Below are 26,609 nucleotides of genomic sequence, written 5' to 3'. Positions count from 1 at the left end.
ATGTCGATATCTTGAGGTGTAATCTGTGCACTGTAACTACTACATTCATTGTCGGTTGGTTCAGTTCTGTCTGTGAGCAACAAACAATTTTTCAGTGACCAGAAAAGGTGATATTTTTCTTGCTTTCTTTTGAGCACCAGACACTTGTATGTGGTAATACATGGGTACAAGTTCAAAACTACTGTTTTTCACCAAACATAGAGGGTGTAACTTTTTTCTATAAGGTGTAAACAAATATTGTTCAGGGTTTCTTCTGAGAAGGGGGGGGGGGAATTTGTAATAATATATGTTGAAAAGAAGTGATATGAGTAATAGGAAATGACACACATACGATGTGCATGTTTCTGATTCTAGAGAGAAAAAAGGGGTTAGAGTGGCACTACGAGAATACATTCTGTCTGTCTGTCTGTCTTTCTCTGTCTGTCTGTCTGTTTTTGTCTGTGTGGGGCCAGTAAGTGCACAGAAAGCAAGATAAAAAGAGTAACGGATGGGAATAGAGCTTTATCTATCTATTGTGACACCATTGTGAATTAAATAAGACTGAGACCCTATGATGAACATAGATAGGTGTGCCCACAGTAGCTTGAAGGTTGAAAAAGCATTGTCAGTGAATGTTTGATATCACGGTATGCCCACAGTATCTTGAAGGTTAAAAAACATTGTCACGGTATGCCCATAGTAACTTAAATTTTGTGAGATTGTCACTTGAAATGGAAATGTTTGATATCACAGTATGCCCACAGTAACATGAAGGTTGAATTTCAAGTATTTTAGTGGGATAGTGTGTGTGTGTGTCAAGATCCGGTCGTGGTACATGAAGTGTTGTTTTTACTACAACTAACTGTCGTGCCTGACAAGTTTATCTCATCATATTATTTTAAAAAAATGAAAGTAAAGAACTGACAATGATTTGAAAAAGCTGATTGAGACAATAGCTATAATGATTCAGTGTTGATTAGATTTACTCAATCTATTTGACAGAACCACGCACTAAGTTGAGTTCACTTTTTTTAAAAAAGGGACAAATTTTTTTAAAAGATTGTACAAGTACTACCATGTATGTACTCGAGTATTACAAACTAGGCCCTATTTTACAATGAATATTTCCAGTGTTAAATAGTACTTAAGGATTGACAAATCGTTGTTATTTCAATATAATAAACTGTTGTTTGACATTGTCACACACACAAAAAATTGTGAAAGTGTACACGTTTTCAAGAAGAAAAAATAAGATTTATCAGTATGATTTTCCTCCCCTTTAGATTTGTGTCAAAAGAAAGATTATTTCATAAAATCTTAACAACCAATTAAAATTTGTGTAACATTTGATGAGCAACTCAAACAAGAGACATTGACCAATGAAATACATTGTTACAACTTGGTTTTGAGTACTGAAATCCTATTGGCTGTTTTTCCCCTTTGAGCATACTCTTATCTTTTCTGTGATTGGTCATCATTTTCTTGTAAATATAATGAGGGTGATTTGTATGATGTGTAAAAAAAATAATGTTTTGTTTTTTGTTAAAAAAGTTTTGTAAGATATTAATTTTTTTTTTTTGGTTGAATGCCAAGTGCTCAAAAACGTACGTAAAAAGTGTACAAATGTTTTAGAGAATGGGGGAGTACTGCACTGCATATCAAGTCTGGTGTATGATGTGAACAGTTTTAAATTTCTGATAGCTACAAGCACAGTTGATTGGAAAGTCTTTTATATCTGAAGAGTGTCCCATCAGTTTAGTTGTGAGGAGGATATAGCAAACATGTGTTCACTAGAATTTCATGCGAGGAATTTCTAAACAGTTTTTGTAAAGATTGAGTTATCCAGTCAGCCTGGGGGGGAATGGTTTTTTATTCTGATTATCAGGCATGATATACACATGGGGGATTATTTTTATCTGGATTAGAAGTCCAGATTGAAGACAGGACAGGTGTTTTATCTGGATTAGATTAATATGGGGATAGGTTTTATCTGGATTAGTAGTCCAGATTATAGAGGACGATTTTCATCTGGATTAGTCCAGATTATACAGGAGTTTTTATCTCGATTAGTCCAGATTATACAGGACAGTTATTATCTGGATTAGTCCAGATTATACAGGACAGTTATATCTGGATTAGTCCAGATTATACAGGACAGTTTTATCTGGATTAGTCCAGATTATACAGGACAGTTTTATCTGGATTAGTCCAGATTATACAGGACAGTTTTATCTGGATTAGTCCAGATTATACAAGACAGTTTTATCTGGATTAGTCCAGATTATACAGGACAGTTTTATCTGGATTAGTCCAGATTATACAGGACAGTTATTATCTGGATTAGTCCAGATTATACAGGACAGTTATATCTGGATTAGTCCAGATTATACAGGACAGTTATATCTGGATTAGTCCAGATTATACAGGACAGTTATATCTGGATTAGTCCAGATTATACAAGAGTTTTATCTGGATTAGACCAGATCATACAAGACAGTTATTATCTCGATTAGTCCAGATTATACAGGAAAGTTTTATCTGGATTAGTCCAGATTAGATGGGACAGTTTTTATTATTGGTCCAGACTAAGTTAGGCGATGAGGATGGGGTTTGTCCAAGTAAACCATCCTCTACTCTGTACAGTGTTACTTATCAATGGTAATTGTTTGTAAAGCAAATTTTCACTTAGAACTTACTGAGAAGTGAGCCGAGCCTTGGCATCAACCCGTTCTCGAATTCTCCAGATCTAAATTTCAAAATGGGGTATTCTTTTTTTTCCCCCTTTATAAACTGATGCGGAATGCAAAACTTTGATTATAATCTTTCAGTGTTTTGACAACTGTACTTGTCTATAAACTCTCTGTATTGTTGTGCCTACTTGTGTGTGTTTATGACAAGAGTTCACAAAAAGGATAATTAAAAAAAAATAAAAAAAACGAGGGTTGGGTTTACAAGCAAGACAAGCCCAAGACTTGGCAGAGATGTTTTTTTTCAGGAAAGTCAAACTTTTTTTTCATTTTGTGATTTATTCTACATATTAGATTATCTTTATCAAACAATTATTACTTGTGTATATGTTCCAAAGTATTTTTTTTTCTTGAATTGTTTGTGTCGGTCCCAATCCCATTTTTTGTACATTTAAAAAGACCCCCTTCCCCTATGTATTGTACCATTTATCATGTACCTGTATTGTAATAAATGTGTCAAAACTGTAAACATTTTCATTGTCGCTTCATTTCTTTCATAACAAATAGTGCAGCAACTAAAGGAATGAAACTTGGCAGTTATTCACTGACCCAGATATGGATAAAAGTAAGCTGCGCCCTCTAGTGGCCACGAATGGAGAAATGCGACTCCCCTCCTCGATGATCAAAACATGTACACATACGGCAAAAAAAAAAATGTTCCTGGTCTGGACAGTTTCTTTAAAGTGGTGCGACGACGCGATTTTTCTTTTATTCTCAACAAACCTGTCACCCAATCTACTATTTATGGCAGTTACTGTTCTTTCTATTTAGTACTTGACAGCAAGTGTATGTGTGGCAGATTTCATTTGTTTGGTCACGATTGGCTCTGCAGTTGTCTTCATTGCAGTGTGGAGGGTTATATTTTTGTGTTTTCCCCACGAATCTGCAGAATGCATGGGCTGAACAAACACAAAAAAAGACCGACGACACGAGGGTATTTACGTGATGCGCGCACTGACCAGAAACAATTCTTTCTTCTTCTTTTTTTGGTCTAAGCTAACAAAAAGAAATTTTATCTCATAACATTTTTGGTATGGTCATTTTTTTAAAGATGTTAATATTTCAAAGCCGTTTCTGTGTTTTTTTGTTGATATTTGCCCATACAAGTTAATGTATGATAACATTTAGTGAACACTGAAAGAGTTAATCTCTGTTCGCTTCTGTTGTTGTTATGATAATTACAAGCAAAGGGTCTATGGTCTGAAAACTAGTAGCCAGCTCTTACATGTTCACATTTGTGTTTGATAAGTCGGGGGGGGGGGGGTTCAAATCTCTACATAATGCTTGGAAAATCAGGTGTCAAAAAGTCTATAGGAGTAAAATAATCCAGGGGGGCACAAATCCTCAGTACTCATCACGTACACTCTTACTATGTGAGTACCTCCTCCCCACGGACGGTGGGGGCGGGGTGGTATGTATGACTTTAATCAAATGAGGGTATGTTTTGCGGAGAACAAATATGATAAATCGGAAATGAAAACATGAAATAAATGTTTATGATCGGGACTGATGTATGTCTCTAAACTGTTGCAGTGATGAAAACTTAGATGACAGCATTCTTTGAATCCTACAGAGGACAATGTCGTAAACTACAGCCTCTTTTACGGCACCGTCCAAGCCGCACCACCACTGTCGCGGAAGAAATAACAGCGCTGGTTTGCGAGAATGACAGAGGGATGTTAAGTGTCGTGTTAGAGATGATTGGGAGAGCGTAAGCTTATGGCGTGTCATCATCGTTGTCACAGTGTGGCTATGGAAATTAAAACATACCTTACCTAGCTAATTTTTTTTTTTTTTTTTTTTTTTTTTTGGGGGGGGGGGGGCTCTTCTTCGAGAATGCCACTCTAAATTGAGCGTCAGAAATGTTATGTTATGTAATGTTATCTGGCTCATTCAATGTAAGGGATGTGTGGAATCCCAGACCACTATTAGTCTGAGGTGGAATGCAATATGTGGGCCAGACTCTTCAAGAAATGGGACTTGTATTTAATGGTCACAAACCTTCAATCCAATCGAGAAGGCAAAACTTGTTTATTTTGAGAGTGCGCCCAAATTGGTATAAACCGTCCGCGGGGCGTCCTGAACATCCCTCCGGGCTATGTATTTGTCATGTGTGTTTGTGGAAAGGAATGAGAAGAGCGCCCACAACGGCTGATCTTTCAGTCTAACGTTGTTATATATCTTTCACGAGATACAATGAAACAATCTCAGGCCGCTGAGATGGCAAGTTCTGTGACTAGCTGTATTCAGGCGGATTATACATTCCTAAAATAACTTATATATTCTTATTTTATTTATTACTAACTAACTGCACGCATGTAGTCTATATTAAAGTTAGCTCTATGACTGTGGATAACCATGACATATTAAACTGTTATCTTGACATCTATCTCAAGTGTTGTTAAAATTGTGGGGGTTTTCGTCGCAGACGACAAGTCGAATGGACTATGTTATGGTCCAAGATTCGACCAAGGAAAATTGAAGGGGCCATACAGCCATTTTGAAACAAAAATTTCGAACAAGACATTTCAATATATTATCGTTTAAAAAATGTTTTATTTATTTCACTTCCTGATATGTAAGGTTCACAATAATGGCTATAACGAGGCAATAAATATAAATTACGAAAACAAGTTAAATAAATATGTTGAACTGCGAAACGTTTGCTACTCAGTTATAACAAGTAAGTACATTTATATGTGAATTGATATCATATTTCACGTCATAACCAACCATCTAGTAAAAACTCTAGGCTCTACTGGAATCTGAAAAGGAACTTTTTGGGAAAATTTAGTCATGTAGTTCATTTAAAACAAAGATTAAATAATACAACGCAAATAGCAGACTGTACGATACGTCGTCTCGCTCCGCCCTCACCGCCATACTCTGAAAGGGGTTGACCGATGTGTGAGGGCGCCCTGTCACGGCGTGCCTTACATACAGACTATGCAAATACATGCACATCATAACGTATTTACGAGTGTTGTAACCGTGACTTGTGTGTTAGTACTGCGAGTTCAAGGTTTTTCACGAACTTGTTGGGGCAGGAAAAAATCAAACTACTCACAACTTACTACTCGAAGATAGCAAGCTCCAAGAGTGACATCAAAAACAGAAAAAAAAATGATTTAAAATTTAACAAAATTCTAAATCAACCACATTCAAATTTGAAAAGATTATAGAAAAGTCTAGGACCAAACTTACTACAAATTAAATACAAGGATGATAAGTGGAATACACGTTTCCATGTACATGCACAGAAAAATAACACTACAATATTATTTAAATACATAAACACACACAAAAATAATCTCAAAAAATGTTCCTTGACAATTACTCGCGCCCATTTGCATTTTCTTACTTGTACAGGCCCCAGCACCTGAGATTTCAAGGCAGTTAGTTTGTATGTATGGAGTCTTTGCTATGTCTATTCTCAAACGACTAGGTTATTTCAATCGTTGATCACATGACCCCATGCGACCAATCATAATAAATAATCTAAGTTTTGTCACGTGGCAAAACTGTCCAATCCAATTGCTACGAACTATCATGGCGACAGTCTCGGCCATCGCCGATTATTATACGTGCGTGTGAACGTACCCCAACTGACAATCACGTGTACTATTGGGTGTCTGCACACTTGTTGCTCGCAGACATTTTTCCCGTCGAGATGGTGTAAATGATTGGCATGCAAAGACTTAAATTCAAGCAGCATCGAATGTACTCCTGTGACAGAAATTGGAATGAAGGCACTTTGGAGAAGAATCATCATTCTACATCGTTAGTCGCCGTCTCTCTGCCACTTCCGGTGTTGGACCCCATGTTGACGATGTAGAAGAGATTGCCCGGATTGTTACTAAATGGTTGTACATGGGTATCTCTCTTTGGAGCTCTTGAAACGACACCACCTCCATCTACTCTCAAGTAATGGAACTTTTCCTCGTTTCTTTCCCTGTAGCCAACATTTTCTATATGGTCTCTGAGTTCGTAGAAGTTTATGTGCTCGTTGTAAATGGCAGTGAACTGTACGTGTTCGGCGACATCTTCCCCAATTGCAGGCCACAAATTCGATCCAAGTCTGTAGTCGAAGCGCTAGAAAAAAGAAGAAACACTGTCAAATGTTTGCCAATGAACAAATATTTAGTTTCCATTTGCAGCGAGTCGGCGTTTCTGATGAAGTGTTGTCCTTATGGTCGATATTGTGACAATGTGTAGCCCTGTCCTCATCTGAATTGGTTCGAAACCGATTCAAACTGAACCACTTCATTTAAATTGGTTCGAAATCAGTTTATGTCACCACATGAAATTTGAGCAAAGGATTTGAATTGATTCACTTTCGCGTCCTTGATGAAAATCAAATATGCTATCAGAAAGGAAAGTGGCAAGCCCAAATATAGCATTGCGGATGTACATGATCACATTCACCAAATATTTTCGTGTCATCTCTGGATTATTTTCTTAGTGGAAGAATTTTTATCAATGTAGGATTTAGCTTGATTGGGATATGAAATTCCACATATTTTTCATTTGTAGTAAAAAAAAAGAGTTTATTTGTTTACCAATTTTGGCGCGAAAATGTATACCAACAGAAGGTGTCGTCTACTCATGAAACTAGATATTTGTGAGACTTGTACTTTTTTCAACTATTGCACGTTTGTATGGGTAGTAGAATTCCTCAAATAGATTAAAGGTGTGCTGGATGTTTTGGTTTGAGGGACTGAATCAACCAACAACTCTGCCACACCTGATAGCTTATGATGAACTAATTGTGGGTTGACGTCGTGTGAATTTATCTGAGCGAGTTTGGACAATTGCGTAGGGCCTTATTTTTAGATTTGTGATGCATGAGCGAACTTCTTTTCATAGCATTGTTGAAATAACAGTACTGTTTGTTTTATACGCCCACCTTTACTTGTACAGGATTTGTCTGGAGTTGTAAGTATGTTCATTTTTTTCTCACTGCCCTTGTTAGACGGTATGTGCGGTTGAATGTGAGGTTAAACCAACATTTCAGAGTTTGTTCACGACTTGCCTATTTACTCAAGATGGGCGAAGTACACAATATACACATGTAGTTAATGCGCATGTGTGAAGTCGAAATCAGAGACTGCAAATGTCGATTCTCAGCGCAGAAATGAAAACTTTGAAATAGCATAATGACTCATGTTCCTTTTGAAAAAAAAAAGGTGAAGTGGCATTGGTGTCCTCAAATGTCTTGTCATCCAATTACGTCATTCAAATGAAGTCAAAGCGATGACAAAGACTTCCGGACAAAACGACAGCACGACTTTTTCAGATTTGTCCCTAACACAAGGACGACCATGGCATGACAAAATAGGCTCCTAAAACACATTTCTATGTCTTTTGTCCGTGCATACCATCGCCTCGTTTGAACTGGGGACATAAAAGCCATCATTTACATTTAGAATGTGTACAGACGTGATAGCTTTTTACAGGTACTCGTCAGAAGTGCATCCCCGCTGGGATCGTGACCTCACTTGGAGTGCACCTCTCAGCTCCTAGGGAATTGAAAGCGACTGCCGTGAATTTCAGTTCAGTTACTCGAGTTACAGTATCGATTGCAAGTGTTTATATTTTGTTAACGAATTCAAAAGCCGTACAATAAATCAATGCGACCAGATCAAATGACGAAAAGCCTAAAACATACATAGTAGAGATCGGGTTAAAAGAACTTCAAAAATCAGTGTCCTTGTAACCATAGACCATACACGAATTCCTCGTGTAGGGCCTATGCTTTAACTACTGTCGCGTACCTATCAAACAAATAAGGTGACGAATTATGGATCATAAATGCTATGTTCAGTAAAATCTAAACGGCGCGCGAACATTCGTGTATGTTGTCTGTTGACGATATTAGAAAAGGACGGGAAATGAAGATGCAGAAATTCTTACCATTGCGGCTAATGTGGTTCCCCCACTGTGGTCTGACGATTCCCCAAGAGGCCAGCTTATCAAAACATAAATGCTGTTTCTTTCTCTGTTGACGTTCTCTCCTGGGATAGCCAACATAACATTCTGTGCCATAGGGTGGTACACACCTTCTATAGTCTGTGGTAGCTGATATAATTGGAAGATTGCTGAATGACAAAAAGAGAAAGATAATAATATGATGGTTATAATATATATTACTTCAGAGTGTATACACTTGTCTATCATTACCCCTCCGTATATATTGGTTTCAGTATAAAACACTTGCAGGAGAAAGAAATGCCTATATTATCTAAAGTCAGAGAACCGTAAAAAAAAATGACTTGTGAATGAAGGATGAAGTTTCACACTCTTGAGCCCAGTTACCGGAACGGATGTGGTGGATGAAAAATATTTGTAGTATTTGGGGACAACGGAATAAATAAAAGCTGGAGAAGTGTACAGAGCTGTGGCTTTGTCAGAAGGATGGGTCAAGGATTTGTTAAACATGTTGAGTGACAAAAAAAGTCCCTGTAAAAGAAGCACCTTGTTACTAGCTCAATTTAAACACAAAGAAACAAATACTTGGCAAAAAACGGTAAATTCAAATATCGGCCATACTGGTTAATAGCCCAGAGACTTGTCTTGTGTTACTTATCTCAAGAATCTCTCTGAGTTTTTCCACACCACGCAAAGGCAGATGCATTTAGAATCACTGGAATGAATGTGATTTGAAGATGAAATTATCACCAACACCTCGGCTAAATCTGCTTGGACCGCTTGTTGTATATCTATGATGTAATCGCGGCCACGTGTGAGGAGGATAGCCAATTACAAGCACCTAAGTCAATGTGAGATCCACTAATAGATTTTAGTAGTTTGTTGATGATAATTTTAAATTTCAAAACCATTCCCGTACTCCTGAAATACACGTGTTTTGGCCTGGTGTGGAGAACGTTTTGAGATAGTAAAAACACCATGGCACTGTGTCAAAGTCCCTGGGCTACCTTGTTAGCGAATAAAAGGACATGTTTGTTTTCTTTCCATTATGCGACTGTGATCAATGTAATTGGTTGTCAAGAACCTGCAAATGAAACAGACAATAATTGTCCCCAAAACAGACTTTCTATACAGCTGATTTTACCCTCTAATTGTTAGATTACGCCAGAATGAGCAAGAAAGAACCCAATTTCTGTGTTTTCAGTGAAAATAGCTGTGTTGTCGCCGGGGAATTCGAATTGTATTCGGCTAATTTGTTTGCTCAAGAGTGAGACCTGATTTTTCTTTGACCGTGCAGACTGAACTTATTTAAACAATTCTTCGAGTGATTTATTCTAACTGCTGTTCCTTTAAACTATTAAGTTACAAAACAAAGGTTTTTTATTATCAGGTTGACGCACTCAAATAGAGTATCCGACCCATAATATGAATTGTACTTTAATTCTCCTTTCCGGATTAAACTCCCGTCGGATCGAAAAAAAAAGTCACTCAAGTATAAGACTCTTCCTAACTGACAACGAATGAGAAAGCTCAGTTGAAAAAAGCAGTGAAAACGTAAAACGAATAGAAAAGTTTGTGTATGTACAAACAACTTGTTGAAATATAGAAGAAAGTTCTGGAAGTTGACGGTTGGCGCAAAGCTGGTGATAAATTGCAAGTTGAAAGAGTAAAAAACGTGAAATAAAAAAAACGAGTAGTTTTACATCTACAAAAATTGAGAGGTAGCTCATTTTGAGACGAAGTATACCTTAAAATAAGGAGAGTATAAAGTTTTAATTTGCAAAGAAATTGAGGCAGGGCTTATTTAACACACTTACTATTGTCTTTGTCCATCTTTCCCTTAGCATCCACTTTGAACACATAGTGGTTACCGTCTTCATCCTTGTCCAGGGGAGTATCTGTAACTCGCAAGAATCCATCTTTTCGTCTGCTCAGGAGAGACCAAATCTGTACTTTGCTACCCGTGCCTGGCCAGTTGATCTGAACAAATATACAAACGGATATGTGCCCACGTTAAAGGCTAGAGTTTCAATCACATGTCCTCGTGTTATCTTATCAGTGGAGTAATACATATAGGATCATTCCTAAATTTGTTCTTGGCCAAAATTTCCAATAGCTCTACCAGCCAACTGTTTTTCATTAAGTTCTTATCCGAACTCGGGCTTTAAGAAAATGGTAAATGTTTACGTTGGCCGAGACATTTTAGAACATCAATGTGAGAAAGCACGAATCCATCAAAGAGTAAACTTTAAGATTAAAGTACATGACATCTCAGTTAAGTTTTAGAACTATTTTGGACTGCAAATAACAGGATTATTCATAGTGAAGAAGCTTTGTTCTGAACGACTTGACAAATTCTTTGCTTTCAAATGCAGGACTTCATGGAATCTTTACTCACAAATAGAAAACCGAGGGAGAAAATGTTAACAAGTAGCTGGAAACGGGGAGGAAAAAAAAGGGGCTGTATTGAACAAATGGGAGTGTAAAAAGAAAAATACAGTATGTCTTTGTTTGAATGTGGCAATGTCGGGTAAGGGTTACACTTTAATACTTACAAACTCAGTTAAGGCGTTTATCGATATGGGACCATTTTTGGATCGTTACAGATTTTATTGTAACAGATAAATGCGAGACAAAAAAAAACATTCAGAAAAACAAAATGAAGCATATAGACTCGTAAGTAATAACCTGTTCCAGTATGCCAAACGCGACAACCAAAAACCACGTGCGTGTACATTTTAGCAATTTAGTGCACAAAAGTCTCCAAATCCAAGTCATGGTGATGCGTTAGTTTGGAGTTAAGAGCCAACAGCTTTCTGACTTGCATGTTTGCTCTACAAAGGTTTACATGTTGGAAGCCTTTTTGTTCACCCAGCTAGTAGCCTGTTTTTTTTTAATACAGAGGATGTACGATCTGTGAGCTAACTTGACCCATTTGTGACATATTGCTTTAGTCTCTCCCCCCCCCACCTTTATAACACCTTCAATATCCAGTGGATTCTTCCTTGACCTTGATGGTCAATTTGAAAGTAATTTTTGTCTCTAATTGAATTCGAAGACCTTGAAACACTCAGTGGACTTGTTTCGTATCAAATGTGGTTAGTCAGCTATTGTATACATTCAAAGCGTCATACGGTAACGCATGACAACAATAATGCGGAGAAGTCGTAGCAACCGTTTCAAATATATCCGGCGTCGGTATCATCTTTAAGTTTAGTGGTGAGAAATATTCAATGTTCGGCTCTTCCTTTGGCCGCCTTTTAAATTCCCCATTTCCTTTGTGAGAAGTAATCTATCGCCAAGGTCAAAATGCATTTGTCTCTGTCATTCGTCATTGAAGAGTCCACCTGACGAGTTCACACAGGTGGAAGTGAAAGTTCAAAAAGGGAAGACAACATTACAGGCGATATGAAGTTGCCTGGTGCTTAACCCATTTCACCCATATGACATAATGTTTTTAACATAACCATAGACACATGTCAACTCTGGACGAACATGATATTAATATAGCTTCAATTGTTTACTTTCTAATTGATAATCACTTTGCCTGCTTCTACATCCCCACTGTGTACAGCACTTCTCTTTTGCATTTGAAGTTATGTAAGTAGTGTCTCATGTAGTGAAACACCAAGTCATCTTCATTACTCCTGTACTGTCGTAAAACAGTGGAAGTCACGCGACTGTGTGCGTCCTTAACACAGATTTCTTCATGTCAATGATGATGACTGAGTTCGTCTGTCGCAGAAATTCATTTTACATTAACTCTAGGGTCATTCATAATTTATGGCATTGATATGTTAGAACCGAAGAACGTTGACTTCCTGTGTGTTGGCTCTCAGCTGCTTCGGATGGCCTTGATACACCAAGTAAGCAAATATCTTGGATTTCTGCTTTGTATATACTGTCGGAGTAATGCTTTCTCGCAAAATGTGTACACTTTTGGCGCTAAAGACAGGAATATATTTATTTATGACGTGCGACAACATGCAGACTCATGTACTAAATAATAGTTCGGCGCCTGACTTCGTCTGTTTCAAGTTACCGAGCCGGTCACTGGCTCATGCAGAAACCAATAAGAAACTATATATTTTACACTAAGATAGCAAGACATTGTTTTGTCTAAATGGAATAAGACATACTGCAACTAGACACTGACACACAGACGCCAATGTTTTGATATCTGCATTTGATTACCGTGGTGGAACTTTAGTCAATTTCATTTAGACAAAATGCAGCAAGAAACTGTATTCATTTAAATCTTCCTATCTTAAAGTTTAGCATGTGCAATTTCTTATTTTTTTCTGTGTGGTTGTATAAACAAAGCGAGTAAGCGGTAATGTGAAACGGGCTGTAACACACCTTTCTTTTTGACACAGGTTTGTTTAGAACACCTACAGCTTGCTTATATGGTTGAAACTGAATACTAGTATGGACTCGTTGGGGTTACTATGGTGCCAGCTAAGAGACTTGACCTTCAAAGTTTAGTTGAGTTGACGACGACTAAAAAACGAAAAATTAGAAAATAAACTTACAGCATTTAACCCAGACGCCCTTGTGTCACCCGATCTTTCTGACGATTGTCTACAGTCCGGCCCAACATCTTCTCCATCCACTCCGTTTTCAGGACACAGCGGTATCGCCGTGATGAGTCCAAAATTAACAACCATCAGAAGGCACAGGATTGTGCTGAAAAATCTTGAAATGTCCATCATTAGCTTTGCGCTGGTTTGAAGTGTCATGATTGTTATGTGATAAGCGATTTCTTGTCCGATAAACTTCTAAAAAGCAAGAAACACTTGTTGAGTTTGCGACGTTTGACTCTCTGTGGTTCAGTAGCTTTGAAAGAACTCTGTTTGAATATGCGTTACCTGGCAGATCCGCGTCTTTTATACACCACGCGCTGTCAATTACTCTCCGACCCCCGTGAGAAATGTAAACCATTGATCAAATTATGACATTGTCCAAATATGGAAGAGGGCGAGAAATATAATCCACGTGGTTTTCTCAGGTACTCCTCAAGAATCGGTATTTTCACAGGAAGGAAGACGGAATATTTACATGACAAATCGTGGGCTAAGAATTACCCGCTTTGTTTTCTGAATTCCGGACGGAATGTATCACATGATGACGTGACGCGTGTGCCGATTGCACGTTTTTGTAATAACTTCTAATTTGGACTCGATTTTGTCACACGTTCGGGTGAAAACTCGATAAAAAGTTCTTCAAGTCACGTTTATTTCCAATTTCGACATTTTGAATTTTTTCTTTACCTAAATAACAAAATTTGACACGAAATTATATGACAAGTCGAATTAATGCCAAAAATAAAGAGGTCGGAAGCGGTATTCATTCCAGGAAGATTGAAAAATATAGTAAGTATGACAGTACGGGAACTACACAACAGACAGCACACACAGCGGTTGAACAGTGGGTTGGGTTTGAATACTACAAATTGAAAGGTGCCGGATGCCGGTGATTATTCATTGCAGTGCATAAGACGTCGTTGACATAACGTAATATTCAGTTACGTTCAACACATATGCCTCGGGCGGCTGGGATACATTGGCAGTCACGTACATAAATATACAAACATTGGAATTGTTATTTCTGTTCATTTAATCTACAGTTGTACACAGATATATCAATTCGTGACACCTCTAGCATTACTTGTCATGAGATCCTTGAAGAAGCGTAATCGAATTATCCGAACCCCTGAAAACACCGATGACGGTCAATTGAAAATCATGATTGATGGCGCACTTTGGTTGCTCTCCGGAAGCGACAAAACATGCATCTCACAATGTTATGCGGAAGTTGTGAAAAAACATTACGGTAGTCATCAAAACCTCAAAAAGCACTAAATACCGTATTTTTGTAGGTTATTAACTCTGAAACATCACTATAAACAATAAACTTCTGTACATGTCTCACCGACGGGGTCATTACCCTCTTGTCGTGTTTACATTTTCCCGCATAATCTTGTGAACGACATTTCACAACTGTGAAAAATAGCACTTGTGATGTAGGGCAAATTCCAGTCTGTTTGCTCTTGGATGTGACAAATTCACGCTTTATTTTAACATGGATGTGAAAAAGAAAGAGGTATGAAAACAACCATTTCGAAAAGAGTAAATATTTGGTTTTTCTAAAGAGCGTCTTACCATGTCGTCACAGGTAAGTATGATCATTACATCAGCATTGAAATATGAACACATAGAATGTATGATTGTCAAGACAATGTCGGCGCTGTAGAAGAAACTTCTGTCGGTATTTGTGTATAGATTTCAGTAAGCTTAGTGTTTAAGGTAGATGAATCGTTTAGAAATTGGGGGTTTTTTTTGCCGACTCGGATCTGACCAAATTGATGGAAGAATTAATTGAGGTGTCTTTTGAAAAAATGTACGCGTTCACATGGAATACCGGCATGTGTGGTCTGCCGATCTCTGTGGTTAACCGTTCTGTGTGTCACAGTTGGCAACTTCCAATATTACTGCCTGCACCCAATACAAAAAAAGTCTATTCGAAGGTCTTCTTTTATATCCCATTAAATACCCTTTCAATATTTCAATAACGTTTAATAAATACGCTAGTTTTTACTTCTGTTCTAAAAGCTTTTCGAGCGATGCTATTCAATCGTAAAAAATGGAGACACAATACATAAGGCGTCTCTCATCTATTCTTTTACGACTTTCATTTTTTTCTCTCTCTCCAGTCAAAAAGAAACATTCCACACCTGAAAACAAAAAAGTTACAGAAGATGTCACAGATTCGAAGTAAACGAACGTGACAACTAACCACACACACACACACACCCGTCAAAACGAAGTCAGACGAACGAAATTACGTCCCACCCACATTTAACAGTAACGACCCTCTCCTAAATTCTAACAGTCTCACAAGAAACAACAAAAGCGAGGATTAGACACTGTGTAATATTAAACCACGAAAACGATTATTTTCAGGTTTTACAGGAACGTTAAATTTAAAAAAAAAATTCACATTAGCATGTACGGAGGGAGTGTGCGCAAAATTAGTCTAGTCCCTATACGGTATCACCACGACTTACACCACCACTCGTGGCTTAGTTAGTTAGAGACCACGTTGGCATCCAGACTAGCAAAAAATAAAATGATTTTTTAAAACAAATATTTGGTCGAGAAAAATTAGTGGTGATTTTCTGAAACGAATAATTTTCTAGAGATATTACAAATCTCTGTTGATTAATTTTTGACTACAAATTCCATCTACTCAGTATGGTGGGTTGTAGTCCATTTTCTTGCACCTCATGGCACAATGATTTACAAATACGTATACCATGGGACACAAAATAATTTTCATTTGTGGTATGTGTCGACTCTGTTATGCATTATATGTTATGCATTATAATATATATTTACTGCAATTATGCACTTAAAAAATACATTTTAGGAAAATGTTCTCATGTCATTTAAAACAAACAATTTACATCCAACAAACATTAAAACTGGTCACATTTGAATGAATGAATGAATGAGTGAATGACTTTTATTTCTGATAACAAAAATAATCTAGACATTCAAATGGGAAAGTGTTAAAACTATTCAATAGTTCAAATATTATCATGACAGTAACTGAACTGCATGTGGGAAGCTTCGAGAAACTGTTGCTAAAACTTAACGTACAGACTTGATTTTTAAAAAATCGATAGCGGCGATCAGATAAGAAGAGAGTAGCTGTAAAGGGTCATTTGCGGGGAGCGTACTGTCAGTAGCAATAAGGTCGGCTCTACGGACAATTCGTTGGTGGTAGAGATTTTCAAGAGAGGGCAAATCTGTGCCAATTATTTTTGATGCAGTGGTCACGATCTTGTTCAGCTTCAGCATGTCACTTTTGGATACGGCTCCAAACCAAACCGTTATCAAACGAGCTAGTAAACTTTCCGTAATTCAGTGCTCTGTAGAATTGAACCATTATACGTTAGTTAATTCCGAAATTTTTTAACCTCTTCAGAAACTAAAGACGTAAAAGAAAGTAAATACTGTTACTTCGAATAACAGAAGTTATAATTCAAATCCAAGGCATTTAATGAAGACATCATAACCTAAAAGTGAAGTGAAACATCATCTTTTGAACAAGGCGTGACCGGTGGCGCACTGTAGCAACAACATTCTAGCTCCAGAAGGTGCAGGGGTCACTATAAAGTTGATGACGCGATCGTATATCATAATATTATGTTTTAAATGGGGGTAAATGAAGGTTGAGGAAATGACAAGACCGTCATCTTAGAACTGTGACGTCAGAACTAACCCGGAGTATGGTGAACTTTGATTTAGGCGTCCATACCGTACCGTACCGCGAGAGCTTTGATGAGAGTTGACGTGAGCTCCTGCACGCTCTTTCTTTTTAAATTTGCACACCTATCGTCGTCCAATACGGTATCTTTATTCTGAAATAAATCATAGCTCTTTTCATTTTGTTTATTTCAAGCTCCGATGTCAAAGTTTTACTCAAGATACCTTGGCAACGCATGGTTGTATTTGTAGAAGTAATGAGACCCAGCTGATGCCAGGCAGTGTCATGGTGACGTGTAGTTGTTTCCAAGGCCTCTGTTAGTCGTTTGAATTATTGCCAGAAGGTTTTGATTTTCACTCAGCACCGCATGGATACATATTTTTGCGGATAACAGTCATGAGACACGTAGCGTCATCGTTTCCAGTGAAAAGTGGGACGATTTTGAATACCCTCGCGAATAAAATATGGTTTATACCCAGAATTGTCAATACAATGACGTTGTTCTGACGTCATTTATAAGACTACGCTTATTACAGTTTGCAATTATTGAAAATAACCCATGATTCAACAAATTTGTGAAAATCGAGGATGAGTTATTTTTATACATTTTAAAACAAAATCACAATATTTTAGAACATTACCTAATTAATACCTGATTTCGAAGAATCAAGTTAGTGACGTGGTGGTGATATAACAAAATTTGAATAATTAATATCAGTTTTGTCAGTGTCAAATGTAATGAGACAAATATTGGAATTCCTCGCTTGAAAGAGAGTCTAAACAATTGAACAGTAATGATTTATTCGCCAAATGATTGAAAGAAAAACATCGAAATCAGATTGTGAATAACCTACAACTGTTTAATGTTATATTGTTGAGTGTACATAAACTAAATTTTACACGTAAATAGTGAGAACTACATTGACCGGTATATAAAAGTCAGCTTTTTGTTTCTCATTAGCGTATCTGCACCTCTGAAATAACTTTTACATTATTTTGTTCACAAGAAAAGTCAACCTCATTCTCAATTCAAATCAAGGAAAAAATGAGTCACATAGAGAAAATGAAAATAGATATCAAAATGATATCGAGGTTAAGGCATTTTAGAATCCAATATGGCCGCTGAATAGTGTGTTAACTGCGAAATGTGCCGCGGAAATAAACTGTTTAAACTTTTGCTGTTACTTTATTCAAGAAAACTCCAACCCATTCTCAGAACAAATCATGGAAAAAATCAGGGGGTCACCGTAGAAAGTTTTGAAATAGAAGTGAAATTGTTACCATTTTAGAATCCAATATGGCCACCAAATACCAAGTGAACTTTATGGGGAAAATTAAAGATTGTCAATTTCTTAGAAAGCAAGACTCAGTAAGCCCCAAAAGGACCGGAAGCTAGCTTCCATATGGCAAAGTTTGGAGAGATATATTAAAGGACTTTTTGATTTTCAATGAAATTCGGCCCCAAGGTGCATTCTACCTTAACATTAATGAAAAAAAAAAATTGTCGAATTCCTTGAAAACAAGTTGGTGAACTTAAAATTTCGTTTACTATTTCAAAAACACCGGGATTCTTTCATAATAATGACGAAGGTTATAGAACTTTGAATTCAGGGAAAGTGGTCCCGGAGGTGCATTCAACCTTCGTGCGCCGTCAAACTCTGGGTTTCCACATAACTGTCTGTCCCCAATTTTCACAATTGTTACAATCAACTATATAAAGTGCAATGCATATTGTATACTCAAAGAATTTGTATCGTGATCGGTCCGACACTTAATACTTGGTGACCCGGAAAGTACGGTATGTCAAAAGTTTATGAAATTCAATCCAAGTTTATTCTAAAACATTGCATGTCTTTCCGTGTGAGCTAATACAAGACAGCGTGGAGTACACACTGCAAAGCTGTGTACGTGGTACTAACGGAACTACAGTTAGTTTTATCCAGGAACAGAAATTATAATCAAAATATGTGCCAAACGTTAACCAAAATAAAACTGTAGTGACAACCAATTTTTGTTCTAACTCGAAGTCACCTTTCGCGCCGAATTCAAGTGCACTTTGGACTCGCTGACCTATCCATCATGATTGTAAACAAAGTATATGTTACTATGGTTACTACCAAACACTGGATTTAAAGTTTCGAATGTTTCATATTCTATTTCCTTTTAATAAAAATACCAGTCAAATGTGGAGGCAGAAAAAGAGGTCGTGACCTTTGATACTACAAACTAACTTCATGGAATGTCTTATAATATTTATTTATGTCCAGTCATTAAAAATGAATGTATCCTACATTGTGACATCCAAGTTTTCCAAGTGTGTTTTCCAAATTTAAAACACAAGTTTGAATCGGGTGTTGGGACGAGTGTTCATCACTGTTTTCAAGTGAACGTTATGCGAAAACCAGTTACGGGAATGTATTACTGTATTGGTGGGAAGATGGCCCAGGTAACTTATAGTGATAGGTCAAGTCCTAAAAAATGGAGCTTTACCCAGACGTGTCCGATTATTTACAGTAGATGGCCGAGGACTTGTCCTATAACAAAGTTATACTTAAGTTTTTCACCAGAAAGTCATCCTTGTTATCTACAGCCCTGTTACATACCCTCTTACTCATTATAATGTTATAAATCCACTATAGAAATCGAATCCCTTATATCTCGGCCAATAATCGGATGTTTTCTCCAAAAGTTCAATGTGAAATCCATTAGAGTGGCCCATACGATTGAGAATTTGGTATTTATTTTGGATTTTTAATTGATAAAACAACTCGACTAAAATAATCTAAAACAACATATGCCAAGTCCTTGTTTGTCACTCAATTAATGGCAAAAGATTAATATATGTATAAAATATTTACACATTTTTTTAGCTTTTTTTTTTTTTTTTTTACACTGTATTGAGTTACATACACAGACTTTGTCAATGTTGTTTCACATTGATTTTTCAAGTAGGAAGCCATGATAAAATTATTTTATGAATTAAAAATCTTAAACTTAAATACCAAATCTTCATCCATATAGTCACTTTAACCTGGCAAAGACTCGCGTACAGTAACAAAGTTACAGTCCCCATTTGAACAATAATTCCGTTTTTACCCACCTATAGCGCTGTTACTATAAACCCTGGTGCACATACGCATTGTCATGTCAATGAACAAATTCTATATGGAGACCTGCTATTTCTACATTATAAGTCACTTTGTAGTGAAGTTGTTATAGAGCATGTCTTTGGATAGATAGGCATAGAACTAGAGGTACAGTGTTTGAGACCTGCCGGGGTAAGGGCGCTTTTTTCCCACACACTTTTATCTAGGGTTTAGGCAGGGCAGCACATGTTGTTTGCATTGTTGCATACCAGTAGACAAGTTGGAGACAGCGCTGTAGAAATGATTAACACGCTGAGGACAGTTTCATTCATTCATGGGTTTAAAGCGTTAGTGGACAGTTTCTTTCAGGGATTAACGATATGCAGACAAGTTCTTTGAGAAAAAAGCGTCCCGGTGTTAACTGACAAAGTGAATGAAATTAAGAGCACAGTTGAAACAATGGGTAAGAGTCGGAAAGGAGTATAACTATTGTGAAACTTCACTGGCATTGCAGTTGTACTCACACGTGACTCCGGGCCCTCCCCAAAATACCAACTGGAGCAAAAAATGGCCCAGCCCAGTTTTAGGACATGTCAGTAATAACATCATAAATATGAACCGTGCTATTTATAATGAACATAGCAACGGTATTCGCTTAACGATGATACCAAGAAGGGTATATATGTACAATGTTAGTAAGTTGTCGATTTCTGACGATTTCCACATCATTGAAAACATAAACATCATATTTCATCGCTTACAAATGCGTCATCAACTTTTATTCCTTGATAAATTTGTGAAGGATTTCCCGCCAAATCGAAACTACAGAAATATTAATAGTGTTAACTTTAAAAAACAAAGTGTCGTGAACATATATATGTTTTTTTGGCTTCTTGCCTACTCACTAGGAGGTAGGGAAATACTTCGTGATTGATAGAGCATATGATGTTTCAAATATAGAACCACATAAAACGTCATTCATGAATTTTGGATTTTAATTAATTACACTGGTCAACAAATAATCATGGGTAACCTCACCTGTCACGGTGAAAAAAATGTATTTGTTAAAAGAGGGCGCGGGGGAATGTTGACATTATGGCACCGAAACTGTGAAGTTTGCGCGATATTTGACGACACCGGAATATGGGCGTGTACTGTATTGATGTCAGACTGTATATTATACCTCAGAATAGTCGAGGTGTGTCATTATAGTGGTGACATTGTCATTATTTTGGGAGTATGACGAATCCATCAACATGGCGTTCTGTTGGCATGAAAACAAGCTTTATCAATAGCAACACCCGACGTTAGAGTTTGTGATTTTTTTCTAATAATTATTGTGGGATTTCCGGTGCTATAATAGCCTTTCTTTCCAAAATACTCCTTTCCCTTCAAAATTAGACGACATGCTTCAAAAATAAGTGGAAAGACTACAAGGGTACATAAAAGTATGATGACCGAAAGTCACGAAAATGGGACAAGTACGTACGACAAGGGCAAATTTAAAATCAGTCAAATTAATTCATCGCAACCACTTATAATTTTGTCAATTACATCAAAATGCTAACGCTTCAATGTGCTTCCACGTCATGTTCATATAATTTGCATATTCTTTAATTAGATAACGTTATGAATTCCTCTGAACATTTTCAGTCTGACAAGGACAATTCAGGTCAAAATTACAACATTGTATATATCAGGAACATACGTTCGTTTCTGTCTTTAAATTGCACCAGTCTTTTGGCATCATCATCAGACCCTCGTTATGATTAACAGAAAGCGCCACCAACGACACATCTTACAATCTACTTAGTGTTTCTGCTATCGTCTGTTTTATAATGGAAAATACATGGCCCGACAATGTCTTTTGCCTATGATGTTAGAAAGCTGAATCCCTGGCCTAAAATTTATTGTATGAACAAAAATGAAGAGAAGGAGATTTCTCCTTCTGCACCAAATCTGTTCTAGTTTCTGTAGTCAGCTGTCCCGACATTGTTGCAAATTATCTAATTATCTAATTATCAAATTATATGTAATGTTTTGTCATATTGAACACTACTCCAGGAAAGTAAGACATTTTCGTGAACTTTTTTAGCTTAGTATCTAGTCGTGTTATCGTCTCGCATCACATAATTAAAATCCCTACAGATGCTATAGGCATAAGTTTTGGATTCTGGAGAGTCATTTCATGATTTCACATCACATAAATTTTGTTGACAGATAAATAGATCGGGTCGTCATCGTCTATTACCGTGTCTAGATATGAATAGACTAGGTCCTCCTCTACGTATTGGTGTCAGTCATATCATGACCATCCACGAGATAAGAATAACTAATCACATATAGTTGGTCTCGTTTCACGACCATAACCCTTAGTACCGGGTACCCCATCAGGACACTTCATCACGGGATGATTCATCAGTTTAGAAAGTAGTTCATAGCTGCTGTTGATATATATATCGAGACGAAGAAAACATCCTCTCTCAAACGTTTATTTCAGTTCCAAGCACGTGACGCGTGACGTTTGCACATGCCCTACTGTCATGCTAAATTTGGGGATTTCCCCAGATCTAAAAATAGACGGTCACGTTCATGTTTGAGTAAATGTGAATGAACGGAAATCCGTCGAATTTCGTCGAAAGCCCCTTTCTTTTTATGGTGAGTTTTACGTCATTATTCCTCAATGACGTCACTGAACACGCATCGAGCAACTGAAAAGATGTTTTACATTTGGAAAAACTAGTGTGTTGAAAGAATAGACGAGGGTCAATCTTTGGATTTGTCAAACAACTATTAGTCGGTCAAAAATCGCAGATTTTAAACGAATTTGTCTTTTTCACCAAGTCGGGCTCCGAGGGCCCGTTCTGCCGACTATGACGGTATTTCATTGATGCTATTTTATGACATTTTAATAAAACAGATCGCCATTGTACGTGGTCGTCTCTAATCATGCATGATGCCGGTCTGTCTCAACTGATATGATTTCTTCACGATTGCCAGTAGTTTTGGAAAAGTCGTTGAATCAATATTATCCTATCTGTGTATTCCATTATAGACTTTGGAGAGCGATTGACAGTGTAGCCAGAGCACAATTTTTCTCCTGACGCGTCATGACGCAACGTGCGTTTTGGACGGTGCCGTAAAAGAGTCTGTGGTTTGTGACGATGAGTATGTTACTTTCATAAAATACTTGCGACTTTAGAGAAACATCACGCTTGAATTAAACAAATGTCCCTGATTTGGGGATTTTTGCTGTTGGCCACATTGCCTCACGGCAGTCTGCAGAAATGTTATGCAATGATTGAACTAACAATGGATATTCATGGCGTTTTCACTGAAGGCACACAATAGGCTGTTAGTGGTTATAAATATTCATTGGGCGTTGCATAAACATTATTTCTTCTGACTCGACTGCAATGAGGTATTGCATGTATTGTGACTCCATGTACAGCAAAAGATCATTCTAAAAAACGAGGGTTAACTGCAACTTGATGTTTCTCTAATATCGCTTGTGATGTAGGTGATGTAAGACCATGACATGATTCCAGAACCAAAGTTTAGGCCTATCTGTTCATGTCTAGAAATATCAACAGCGCCCTCTGTTAGTTTATGAAAATGTCTTAGTGTTCCCCTTTCAATGTTTTTCTTGATTGTTTTTCTTTAAAATTGTGTATCTTTGTACGCACTACTCCATCCGAGTAAAATATACTATCGGGAGAAAATACTTTCGAGCTTTTCATCCGTGTAGTTCTGTCTCTCCTTTCTCTGAGACTATTATCGAATGTAAAGCACACCATGACAGGGCGCCCTCACACATCGGTCAAGAGGAGGCCAGTGAGGGCTCAGAGACACGACGTATCTTACAGTCTAATCATGGGTCATTAAATCGTTTGTCAAAAAAACCTATATTGACTATAATGTCCTTTATTCATAGTACCGTGGCCACCGGCCTAACGTACAGAAATCAATATATACAAAAACTGCTAATGTAGAGGTTTGTTGTGATAAACAGCAATGGTACATACAGATCCACATAATAATAGCAAATACAACCAAAATTAGTCCACCATACTTTGGCGTAAACGGAAAGCAAAAAATACAAACTTTGCTAAATTGTTCTGAGTATGAACATGATTTGTTCTCATCAAAGAATAAAATGTAAATTGCGAAGGAGGCCGAAAGAAATGTTGTGGGATATACAATTCTCTCAATTGTTAATATACAGGGCTTATTAATTAAACAAACATGAAATTCATCTTCAATGAAATTACCAATATTACAAAAAATACATAATCTTCTATCTCTAGATACACCGTCTCTCCTTCCCTTTTCTATCGCTAAATTGTTATTAGAAGCTCTAAATCTACAAAGAGTTGTTCGAAATATCATCTTATCGATATTTGACATAACTTTCATACTGCAGAAGAGATTTGAAATGATTGTATGTGACTATAACTTACTATACAATGGTGGCGCTGTCTCAGTTTTCGTTTCGTATGGCGTTTCATGGGGCGCCTTCAACAGTCCAGAAAGTAATTACCGGTTTTTATTTCGGAACAACTTTATTAGTACGGATAGTCACGATATCCACCAATCTGATTAAAATTCAATGTGGTGAAAGCGGCTAAATGCTTTATTTAAAGAAGAAGAAGGAAGACGGCGATCACTCGGAACAAAAACAAGCGACACAAAATGATGGAAACAGAGGTAAATAAAGCATTTAGCCGCTTTCACCACATTGGATTTTGATGAGATTGGATATCCACTAGTGGTGAGTCAGGCAATCGGGTGACGACCTGCCTCCAAATTATTTCTGTACAAACAAGATTTCCCGGAAATTTTTTTCCAATACCCCCCCCCCAAAAAAAAATCTGAAATTCGATTGTCTGTCTGTCTGTTCGTACATATGTAAACACTATGAAACGTCAGTTTGCTTCATGACAAATAACTTTTAATCCATAACTTACATGTAACGACAAATAAAACTTAATTCAAGTGTCTACCCCTATCTCATCAGGTAGAAATGCCATGCCAACGTATGGATATACCAGCAGTATATCGCAAATCGAGAGATCTGACTGGCCCGGTCTCACATCAAAACATGGATGTATTAGTGATACATCCATGATCATTTAGCTTTATTGCTATGGAAATTATCCGTGTTCTGGGGGCCAAATAAAACCATAAAACCTTAGTTCTTATCTTGTTTTCGATTTTAAATATATACTGGTGTAATATGATAGCGACAAACCACCTCCTGGGTCTGGTATACCAGTCGGTTTTGACCAGAGCAATAGCGAGTGCATATATTGAGTTCACTGGTCGAAACCGACTGGTAGTGGTATACCATCCCACGGGTGGTTTATTGCTTTTAAATAATGTACTGTGTGATTGTGATCACAAATTAATGAAATGTAGGGATCGAATCCTTACGCAGATCTTTCTCATTTTTCATCAGATGATAATGAAGTAGATCCATAGCTACAGTACATTTAGTTTGAATGTCTCTGACTTTGTTCCATGGCATTGCATGACGCCACTTTTTCAAAACAAATTCTGCATTTTTACTAGTTGAGAAAGCGTGTTTTGTGGTTATAACAGTGTTTTTTTGTAACCAGGTTTCCACTTCAGGAGAATATGACAAGCCAAGAAAATCGTACATATCTTTCATCATTTCAATTGGCCTCGTTGCCAAATCCTCGTAACGCACTAATTTGTATTTTCCTTCAATTCCTGATAAACCTGATCTTGCTATCGCGAGATTTTTATCGAGATTACGGCAATAATCTGTGACCTCGTCCACGGCCATTTTTCTTCTGGAAAAATCTCTGTTCTGTTCTTTGATGATATTTCTTGAGTGAAAAACGGCACGGGGATCTCTGACAAGATGGATGATTTTAATGTTTAAAGTCGGATCGAGAGCAAAGGAACGCAGAAGATTTAAATCGTATACCCGAATGACCTTTGCTGCAATGTGATCACGTGATTGACAAGATGACGTCAGAATATCCATCACATTTTGTTTTGACGAAGCTTTGTGGCAAATTGAAGTATCGTTCAAAGCGATTGAATGTTGGCAGCCAGGTTTTAGCAATGACAACCATGGGTGCGTTTCAGAGAAGTCACAATGGAAAAACTTGGATAGGACATCTACTGACAAGGTATCAAACAAAGAATCCGATATTTTCCTCTTTAAAGCCATTTGAGTCCACGTCTTTAGCGGTTCATAACTGTAGAAGAATCTTGGATTTTGGTTGAAATATTCTCCAAGGAAAGAAGATCCAGTTCTTTTGCTGGCGAATATCAAAACGTGTAGTTTCACCTTTTCCCCATCTCCTGCTGTGATGTTTCTGCTGTTGAATGGCCCTTTGTATATATTGGTTCCAATGTCCATATATAGTTTGGTTTTGTATAACATTACAGTTACTGCAAATGGCAGAAAATGGAAAGTTAAGAAACCAACTTTTGGCTTTAATATATGGCTACATTACAGTTACAGCAAATGGCAGAAAATGGTTTTAATGAATGGCTACCTTATGTTATTAATTATCAATGAGTTACTTCTACCGAGCGCCCTCAAGCGGCGACCCTTTGAGAC

The 26,609-nt window shown here is 37.2% G+C and overlaps 2 protein-coding genes across 2 annotated transcripts; both read right to left on the bottom strand.

Moving 5' to 3' along the window:
• Nucleotides 1-5,407: 5,407 nt before the first annotated feature.
• LOC144434524 (uncharacterized) lies at nt 5,408-10,530 on the bottom strand. The gene is made up of 3 exons (XM_078122984.1): nt 10,472-10,530; nt 8,640-8,824; nt 5,408-6,818 (listed from the first exon to the last, which is right to left on the bottom strand). The coding sequence occupies exons 1-3, from the start codon at nt 10,485-10,487 to the stop codon at nt 6,495-6,497; spliced, it is 525 nt and encodes a 174-aa protein (XP_077979110.1). The 5' UTR covers nt 10,488-10,530; the 3' UTR covers nt 5,408-6,494.
• A 14,885-nt stretch (nt 10,531-25,415) lies between these two features.
• On the bottom strand, nt 25,416-26,405 carry LOC144434222 (carbohydrate sulfotransferase 3-like). Its single transcript, XM_078122676.1, has one exon. It carries the CDS (start codon nt 26,403-26,405, stop codon nt 25,416-25,418), a length of 990 nt encoding a protein of 329 aa, XP_077978802.1.
• Between the last annotated feature and the right edge of the window lie 204 nt (nt 26,406-26,609).

The sequence above is a fragment of the Glandiceps talaboti genome, chromosome 4 (assembly GCF_964340395.1).
Source record: "Glandiceps talaboti chromosome 4, keGlaTala1.1, whole genome shotgun sequence".
NCBI lineage: Eukaryota > Metazoa > Hemichordata > Enteropneusta > Spengelidae > Glandiceps > Glandiceps talaboti.
Note: the sequence above shows the minus strand (reverse complement) of the source record. Positions and strands in the feature narration are given on the sequence as shown.